Below are 10,567 nucleotides of genomic sequence, written 5' to 3'. Positions count from 1 at the left end.
AAAAAAATATTTCCAGTCATTGAAGAAAATATGAGAATTTTTTTTTTTTTTTTTTTTTTTAATTTTTGGAATTCTCCCCTCTACTTTCCCCTGCTATCTTTGAGGTATGTGCCCAGATGCTTTACTTAAAATTTTACTTATAGAACTAGACACTAAGTTACATATCTGTTTTTTAAAAGCATAAAGTACAATTTCAAAACATTTTAGCATGAGTGGTTAAACTTGTTCTATGAAAATAAAGGATTTATTCTTCCATAATTTGATAATATTCTATTTAGCAGGTATTTGTCACAAAGTATATTTTAAGAGGTGATTTTTTTGTTTAAATTTTTTAAATACATATACATAAGTGATGAAAATTTCATTATTTTAATGGAATTTATTATACTTAGAAAGTTGTGAACTTATGCACCCAATTTGGCTTTTATTCTAATTATTGATATAATTGAACAAAATGTCAACCTTTCAAGTACAGGATAATATATGTAATCTTGTTGATATTATTTAAACTGTTTAACCGAAGTAAACTTAGAATAAATTAAGTATATGTGTAAAAACCCATCACACTTTTTAAATTAGCCTGTTAGTGTGTAAAGTAAACAATGAGAACTTGGTAAATACCAAATTTAAAGGAAATCAATAGCCCAGATGTTTTCTTAGGATATTTAACTAAGTCCAAAATAGCCAAAGAAAATGATAGCATAGTAATTAACTTACTTTGCATTTGATACTGTTCCTCAGCTATTGAACTGATTATAATATGTAGATACTTGATTTTCAAAATTTCACCACTGAACAATCACTTAAATGCTTTTTAAAGATTGCAAAGATTCCCCTAGAATGTGCCAGTAAGCTCGATTCCACCACTGATTTTGATGGATGTGGACAATGGTTACCCCTCAAAAACTTACTTGATTCTCATCAGTGAAAGAATTAAAAGGTTAGCAGATTTTTCGTATCATGAATAACCGCAAACTGATTCCTGCAGGAAGGCTCTGGAGGAGTTTGCAGAGATGAAAGAAAGGGAAGAGAAGAAGGCCGACCTGGAAAGGGAGGAGAAGAAAAGAGATTACCAAGCCCGAAAGATGCATTACCTCCTCAGCACAAAGCAGGTTGGTCTACCTGTCCCTGACAGCTCACGGAAGCCACTTGGGCACCCAGACTGACAGAGATAAACTAGCAGGCTGAATGGGACATGACTTGTTGAAAAGATATCACAAAGACACTACTTCGAGTTCAATTCCGTGCTGCTGTGTAGGTGCACGCAGGCACCCCGGCTGGTCTGACAGCAGCTTCATAGAGGCAGCCGGGCGAGGCTGGCAGAAAGGTCCAAGTCAGCACTGCGATCCACCACGAAGGGCATAACCTTCCTTTCCAAATCCAGCCTGAGTGGCTTATCGTTGTGTTGTGAATTGATCAAGAACTAAGAAGTTGTTAAGCTGAGGTCACTTTCATATTTTCTCTGTTAATTGAGCGAATGTTGAGATTAAAACCATTCTTGCATCCTTTCTATTCTATTAATCTAATAAATTCCGAGGCAAGTTTTCATGTATAGCTTTTAAACATACTGCTTGAGCAGTTGCATCTTCGTATAGAAATATAAGTGTGGGATTTGGAGTACTTAGAAATTTCTTTTCTGATACGTGGGAAGATTTTACTGCTTCAGATCTCATCATGGTTGCTAAGAGAAAAAAAAACTTGCATGTCGAATATTCTGCTCACAAAGAAATACGATTAAAAAAAGGCATGAAAAAAAAAAAGCATGAATTTGGGGGATGAGATGTGTTTTGTTACTTGAGCTTGAGGCTGGAAACTAGCAATTTCTTGGTTTTTATTCTTTCTCCTGGACTTCAAGTCCAGTCTTAGAGTTCTAGCTGAGTCGCATATGCAGATGTCTTCTGACAGGGAGGGGCAAGTGAAGTCCCAGTGGGAGAGGGTGAGAGCTGAGACTGAATGTCTTCCTTAGAGGCATCCAAAGTTGAAACCATATTAAGTAGTGGGCTGGCCATGTAAGTTTGGAAAACAGGCCTCCTGTACCTCTAGCTTCTATTTGGTAGTTGAAATGACAATAATGATGATTATCGTAATATTTACTTGGATTTGGGTAGCTGAATTGTCTTTATTTAACAGGCAGGGAAACTGAAACTCAGATAATTATGTGACTGGTCATAGGCACAAAACTACTAGTAATAGCTCTGGTATTCAAACTGAGGTCTTTCAACTCTAAATATGCTTAGGTAATAATTTAAAGAGAGCTTTAAAAATAAAAGGTAAAAGTATTTTCACTTTTTATTATAAAATCCATAACAATGTAAATGTTTTAGTCGTTTGATTAGTGGGCTACATTTTAAAGATATAGAATTACAGATCAAGGATTCTTTTTAGCAAAACATTTTTTTCGAACTTTAGTTACTAGTAATTTCAATTTTGATGAAACTGAGGGGGGCTATAAATATCTGCTGTAATTCTTTAAACCTAGTAATAATTCTTGGGGACAGTGTCTTCTATGATAACTTTGAACTCTCTTTATACTTTGAAACTTAATCTGAGCTCTAATTGCGTGGTTTATACTTACGATTGGTAGTGTGGTAGAGCAAGCAACCCTAAAAAAGGTGAAATCAGATTTAACTGAAACGTCTGTTAATTCTGTTTTATCCAGAGTTATTTAGTTATTGGGTGTATAGTGGAATAATTTAGAAAGACCATAAAAACTTGGATGTTTCACTAATAAAAATAATAACACATATCCACGGAGTGCTTACCATGTGTCAGGGAGTATGATAGATATTTTATATACATTATTTTTTAAAGTATTTTGATTTCATTTCGGTTTTGTATTTAAGTGCCTGGTTTAACAAATTATTTCGCAAACCTGACCATGTGACTTGGCTCATGGACCTTAACGAATATTCAAGCAATATTGCCGTTATGTTTTAGGTATGTTTGTATTAACAATGCAAGCTGTCAGTGCAGTATCTCATTTTTCTCCTGTTTATCCCATGTTGGCTGCTAGTAATATCAGTGTATATAAATTTTAGTTTAGTGGTCACTTGTCCCCAGAACTTCCTGGCATCCAATAAAATGTTTCTTTTTTGAGGCGCTATGGTACAGTAGAAAGAGTGTGAACATTTACATCAGTCAGAGCTAAATTGGCATGCAAGCTCTCTCACTTAGGGTAAGGTATTAGGAGATTACCTAGAATTGTCTGAGCCTCTGTTTCACTCTGCACCTTGAGAGAACATAGTGAGGACTAAATGTAATGTATTTAAAATATTGCCAGGCCCTTAGAGAACATTCAGTAAATGATAACAATCATATTATTAGAATTTAACCTGTCAAGGATAAACTAAGATTTTCGTGTTCTTCAATTTGTCTTAGCTGTTGGAAGCATTCATTTTCTCATTTCCTTTCTTTGCTTTTCTTTAGTTATTAAAGAAAATTAGTTAGAAATCTTCATAATGGTGTTGCCTACCCTACATTTCACACCTGGCTTCACAGACCTGAGGGCAATACAGAGGAAATGATGTTTTTAAATCATCTCCCTTGAAGAGGAATATTATTAAAATGTCAGGGGTTTTCATTTGAATCTTGCAAGTTGGTGTATTTTGTCACAGTGGTCTTTAATATTCGATCACAATTAACTAGAGATAAAAGGGACAGCCCTTTGAAACTATGGGCACACTTTTGTTCCTGAGGGAGGCTTTCTTTTTCCTTTCTTTCTTTTCTCCCTCCCTCCCTCCCTCCCTTCCATCCTTCCTCCCTTCCTTCCTTCCTTCCTTCCTTCCTTTTCTTTCTTTCATGATAAAGTAGAATAGTGGCATCATCCTTGTCTCATCTGTTTACTTGGGTCAGGGGATTGCTTGTACTAACAGGATGGTACTGGAAATTTTAAATGTTTTGTTCCTTATATCCACCAGATTTGCTTTACTTAGCTTTAAATTAGTGCTTTTCATCATGAAATTAAAAAGTCGAATTTTAAAACTGATATTAAAGGTACAATTATAAATCAACTTCACCTACACAAAAATATGCAACACTGATATTTACTAAATAGAGTGAATATAAATCTTAACTTTAAAATTCATCAGTTAATTACTCCAAATAACATATTTTTGAGTCCCTACAATCTTTCTGCTACTGTGCTAGGACTAGGATCAGGTCATACAAATGTATATTATGCTCCTTAACCACAAGAAGCATTCCATCTAATTTCAGTCTAATGCCAGACAATCTTTGGGGGGGCCTGGAAGGAAATTGCCAACTTTCTGTTACAGCTTACATAGGCAGTCTCACTGAAATTAACAAGCTATATTTATGGTTTTGCTGATTCCATTTACTATTTTATTTTAATAAAAATCTTTAAATACTTTTCCAAACCTAAGCAAGAGTCAGAGAATGAAAGATACATATTTCATTTCGAGTATTGTTAATGATTTTTTCAGAACGACTTGGCTATTGAGAAGAAATGAAGCTGCAGTTTTAAAAATATTCTTAAGTCACATGTTTATAGATTAATTGCATTGCTTGTTTTTAGAGTTTTGTTTTCAAATTATATTAAATACACATTTAAGTACAAAATAAATGCAAAAGATGAATTGATTTATATTGAAAGGCTTGTGTAAGTTTTAACTCTCAATTTGTGCAGATATTTTAAAATTTACTGAAAAACGATTCAAACCTAAGTAATTTTTATAAGAAGTAGATGAGGATGAGAAAAGTTTTCTTGAGCTGCTTAAAGAGAATAATTCTAACAGCATTGTTAGACAGGAGAAAAACACTTTTATTGGTGATCTCAATAATTTAGGAATGATGTTAATGTAGTTTCTAGAATACTAATTTTCATATTAAATTTTCATAGTTCTAATATAGCTTAATTTAGATGAGTTGAAATAAAACATTAATTCAGACAAATAAATGCATAAGAAAAGGTGAAGACTTTTGTAAGCTAAAATTGTGAATATGTGAATTCATATACAGATAATAAATGAAGTCATGTGTTTTTTAATGTATTAATTTTAGGATGATTATGCTGATATAGTGACATACTGACAGCATAGTTTTAAAGTCAGTTTTAAGCCTTTTTTTAGTATAAATCTCATGTACATCTTAAAATCTATTACTAATTTTTAGTGATAATAATTATCTCATTTTTATGCAAGCAAATATATTAGCATTAATAGGAATTACACAAGTAAATAACTAATATTGCAATGAGTGAATTAATAGACCCCTCAGGGTTTTATTAATTAAAAAGTTCAAGTCATATTAAAGCACCTTTTGTTTATGTTTATTTCAATCAGAAAGCTGAACATGGTAACTTATTTGCATAAATAATCAATCACCGTTTACTAGTAGTAATAAGGTTAATTTGTTGCTACAGACATAATAGGATTAGTCAATTATATTTCCCAGAAAATACTATTTGTTATGCACCCCATCACCTGTAAAACAGGATTGGCTTAGCGCCCTTATTAAATGAACACTTCAAAAAGTCTCTGTCCCTGTAAAAGTTTTGTGAAAACAAAGCTAATTTTAGTTGATTTGAATAAGTAAAATGCAAACTCTGCTTCCATTCGTAAATTTAATTTATCTTTCTGCAAAGATTGATTATTTAATAGTTATTTATTTTGATTCAGTAACCAGTCAGACTAAATCTAACACATATAGGACATATTCCCTTTGAAGAAAATCTCATTTGCAGATTTGTTTTATTCCAAATAAACAGACTTTCATTCCCTCGTCCTTGTTCTTGGGTAGTAAATTATGTTGTCTGCTCCACCTACTGGCAGATATATGCAAAGGCCTATTGTTGGATTCATTAAAAGATACTGCCTCTGAAATGTTGCCAGAATTTTTAAGTATCCTTTTGGAGATCAGCAAAGTTGCAGATACAAATGTAAAACTCAAGATCTATTCAGAAAAATTAATATTTAGAAATATAGGTTATTATATAAAATTACACACATTAATAGTTTCCTGATTAGTGGAAATGTTACCCTGTTTTTTTTAATTTTAATATGTCAATAAAAAGGATAAATAAATATAAGATATACTTATAACTCAGTATATTAAAACTATGTACATTTTATTTTATTTATGGAATTTAATAGTTTATACATATTCAAATTAAAACTAAAATGAAAAATTATATAGTTAATTAAAATACATATTTTGTGGAAATATTTTTCATGTCATCTTTATATAATAGATTTTTAATGTTTTTCCTTTAGTGGGTAGTTAAAATTTTCTTATCAGCTCTGAGATAACAACTTTCAGTTATTTATGATTCTTTAAAAAGGCTCCATACTCTGATTAATATTGACAAAACTTTATTTTTAATTACTTTATTTTTTAGAGAAACAAATGGCTTCAGCTACTTTGTTTTGAAAATTATATGAAATCCCATTTGTATACAGAAGGAAAATCCCTTCATTTTAAAAAGTAAATTTGATATACCAAAAATTAAGTGGTAGTCTGTTGGTATGGACAACATCTTTACAAGATAAATCTTATAAGATGAAAAAACGCAAAAATTAAGAAGTATAGTAAGTCCTCCAAATCATTTATTGCTTTCAACTCTATCTTTCCAGTATCATAAGTGGGAAGTTCCTATGCCTTACATATATTAAGTACTTAATATGTGATTGCTCACTTTTAATTTGAGGTGCTGCAGTAACAGAAGAACTGCAGCCTTTCAGGGTGCATCTGCCTCTGTGTGTTTGTGTGTGTGTGTGTGATGTGTCTTCGTATATATGGTGTATTTGGAAAGTATCTTTGCGGAGTCTTCTCATAAGGCATTGTCCTTAGGCAATGGTGTACCACAGCAATGGTTGGGAAACTCAAGTGTGATATTAAAACATACCCCTATAAAGACTCTCTTGGGTTCATTTTAGACCTCTTGATCATTATAAAACCACTTCTTTCACTTCAAAACATTAATTTTGTTCCTTCCTAGTTTCTAGGATGATCTCTCTCTCTCTCTCTCTCTCTCTCTCTCTCTCTCTCTCTCTCTAGGTTTATCACCATCCAGTTATCCTTCTTGAAAGCACCAGGATTCTGATTATGTACTGCTCCTTGAGTTACCTGCAATTCATTGAACTCTCTTTTTACACTTTCTCTGAAATGGTTTAGTATTATAAGAAACTGATTCTAAGTGAGTTCATGTACAAAGATAGAGAAAAACTAGGGCCTGCATATAAATGAGTGAAACAAGCCAGAACATAATGTAGATTTCTATGGTGCATTCCTGTGAATAGCACAAAGCACTTTTATTTTATTTATCCCCACAGTATTCTGTAAAGTAGCAGTTATCTTTCTGGTGACTAAAATGCTATTGTTTGGTACTCATTTTTCCTCTGAACACTTGGAAGATTTATTCTTTCAGGAAGATTATGTAGTGAATAAAGTTCTGACCTATGATCTTTGGATCTGTAGTTTAAGAGGCAGGTCCTGAAGTCTGGTCATTTGTTCTTGGTCCCAAGTGAACTATCCATATCACATAATCATCACATAATTTGTTACTATTGGCAGTCTCTGTTCAGAAAAGGCCAAGGACTGAACTACCATGTAGAGTGAATTAGCTATTAACTTTTACATTTTATTTCTTTCCTCTTTAAAATTATAGTTTTTATTATCCTGTAATATATGAAAGGGATAAAATTATCCATTATCAGTATTCTTTGAAGAGACAGATGAACTGGTTAAAGAAAATATCTTGTTGTGTCCCCAAAATGAATCCCTTTTCCACACTTCTCTCATTGCCATCATTTAACAATCATGCATCAAAGAAATAGAGGGAAAAATGCAGACAGAGGCAAAAGTAAAATCAAAATTAATTAAAAGAGAGACCACTTAAGTAGAAAAGTGCCTAACTACTTTTCTTATTTATATTTTTCTTTTCAATATACTAAATTTTAAAAGTTATTTAATTTTTTTTTTCTTTAGCCAGCACACTGTAAATCTCTCCTATACATGTGACCTGGGGCTGATTCATGTGTTGTGGGGCTTGAAGTTTATACAATTTGGGGATCCACCTTTAAGAAGATAGTATACAAAGTTACAAATACAAGAAAAAGAACATTTTTTATAATGAGCAAAAATCATTTCAGAGAGGGCAGACAGCAGAAACAAGAAGAACTACAATTCTGCAGGCTGTGGAAGGAAAACCACATTCACAGAAGGACAGACAAAATGAAAAGGTAGAGGACTATGTACCAGATGAAGGAACAAGATAAAACCCCAGAAAAACAACTAAATGAAGTGGAGATAGGCAACCTTCCAGAAAAAGAATTCAGAATAATGATAGTGAAGATGATCCAGGACCTCGGAAAAAGAATGGAGGCAAAGATCTAGAAGATGCAAGAAATATTTAACAAAGACGTAGAAGAATTACAGAACAAACACCTAGAAGAATTAAAGAACAAACAAACAGAGATGAACAGTACAATAACTGAAATGAAAACTACACTAGAAGGAATCAATAGCAGAATAACTGAGCCAGAAGAATGGATAAGTGACCTGGAAGAAAGAATGGTGGAATTCACTGCCGCAAACAGAATAAAGATAAAAGAATAAAAAGAAATGAAGACAGCCTAAGAGACCTCTGGGACATTAAATGCAACAGCATTCACATTATAGGGGTCCCAGAAGGAGAAGAGCGAGAGAAAGTACCTGAGAAAATATTTGCAGAGATTATAGTTGAAAACTTCCCTAACATGGGAAAGGAAATGGCCACCCGAGTCCAGGAAGCGCAGAGAGTCCAAGGCAGGATAAACCCAAGGAAAAACATGCCAAGACACATACATAGTCATCAAACTGACAAAAATTAAAGACAAAGAAAAATTATTGAAAGCAACAAGGGAAAAATGACAAATAACATACAAGGGAACTCCCATAAGGTTAAGAGCTGATTTCTCAGCAGAGACTCTACAAGCCACAAGGGAGCGGCATGACATTATTCCATGCAAATGGAAAGCAAAGGAAAGCTGAAGTAGCAGTACTTATATCAGATAAAATAGACTTTAAAATAATGTTACAAGAGACAAGGAAGGACACTACATAATGATCAAAGGATCAATCCAAGAAGATACAACAATTATAAATATATGCACCCAACATAGGAGCACCTCAATACATAAGGCAACTGATAACAGCCATAAAAGAGGAAATCGACAGTAACACAGTAATAGTGGGGGACTTTAACACCTCACTTACACCAGTGGACAGATCATCCAGACAGAAAATTAAGGAAACACAAGCTTTAAATGACACAATAGACCAGACAGATTTAATAGATATTTATAGGACGCTCCACCCAAAAACAGCAGATTACACTTTCTTTTTCACATGCACACAAAATATTCTCCAGGATAGATCACATCCTGGGTCACAAATCAAGCCTTGGTAAACTTAAGAAAATTGCAATCATATCAAGCATCTTTTCCAACTGCAATGCTATGAGATTAGAAATCAATTACAGGGAAAAAATTGTAAAAAACACAAACACATGGAGGCTAAACAATACATTACTAAATAACCAACAGATAACTGAAGAAATCAAAGAGGCAATCAAAACATACCTAGAGACAAATGACAACGAAAACACAACGATTCAAAACCTATGGGGTGCAGCAAAAGCAGTTCTAACAGGGAAGTTTCTAGCAATACAAGCCTACTTCAAGAAACAAGAAAAATCTCAAATAAACCATCTAACCTTACACCTAAAGGAATTAGAGGAAGAAGAACAAACAAAACCCAAAGTTATTAGAAGGAAAGAAATCATAAAGATCAGAGCAGAAATAAATGAAATAGAAACAAAGAAAACAATAGCAAAGATCAATAAAACTAAAAGCTGGCTCTTTGAGAAGATAAATTGCTAAACCTTTAGCCAGACTCATCAAGAAAAAGAGGGAGAGGACTCAAATGAATAAAATTAGAAATGAAAAAGGAGAAGTTACAACAGACACCGCAGAAATACAAAGCATCATAAAAGACTACTGCAAATAATTCTATGCCAGAAAAATAAAATGGACAACCTGGAAGAAATGGACAAATTCTTAGAAAAGCACAACCTTCCAAGACTGAATCAGGAAGAAATAGAAAATATGAACAGACCAATCACAAGCACTGAAATTGAAACTGTGATTAAAAATTTTCCAACAATTAAGTCCAGGACCAGATGGCTTCACAGGTGAATTCTATCAAACATTTAGAGAAGAGCTAACACCCATCCTTCTCAAACTCTTCCAAAAAATTGCAGAGGAAGGAACACTGCCAAACTCATTGTATGAGGCCACCATCACTCTGATGCCAAAACCAGACAAAGATACTACGAAAAAAGAATATTACAGACCAATATCACTGATAAATATAGATGCAAAAATCCTCAACAAAATACTAGCAAACAGGATCCAACAACACATTAAAAGGATCATGCACCGTGATCAAGTGGGATTTATCCCAGGGATGCAAGGATTCTTCAATATACGCAAATCAATCAATGTGATACACCATATTAACAAATTGAAGAATAAAAACCATATGATCATCTCAATAGATGCAGAAAAAG

General features: G+C 33.2%; 1 protein-coding gene across 1 annotated transcript in view; it reads left to right on the top strand.

The window, feature by feature from the left end:
- The window catches only part of SPATA17 (spermatogenesis associated 17), a 184,994-nt gene that overhangs the window by 81,879 nt on the left and 92,548 nt on the right, over nt 1-10,567 (top strand). Inside the window, exon 6 of the mRNA XM_024739215.1 lies at nt 989-1,112. Within this exon, the coding sequence (XP_024594983.1) occupies nt 989-1,112 (124 nt within the window). The remainder of the gene's footprint in view (nt 1-988; nt 1,113-10,567) is intronic.

This window comes from Neophocaena asiaeorientalis, unplaced genomic scaffold (assembly GCF_003031525.2).
Source record: "Neophocaena asiaeorientalis asiaeorientalis breed wild unplaced genomic scaffold, Neophocaena_asiaeorientalis_V1.1 scaffold477, whole genome shotgun sequence".
Lineage (NCBI taxonomy): Eukaryota > Metazoa > Chordata > Mammalia > Artiodactyla > Phocoenidae > Neophocaena > Neophocaena asiaeorientalis.
Note: the sequence above shows the minus strand (reverse complement) of the source record. Positions and strands in the feature narration are given on the sequence as shown.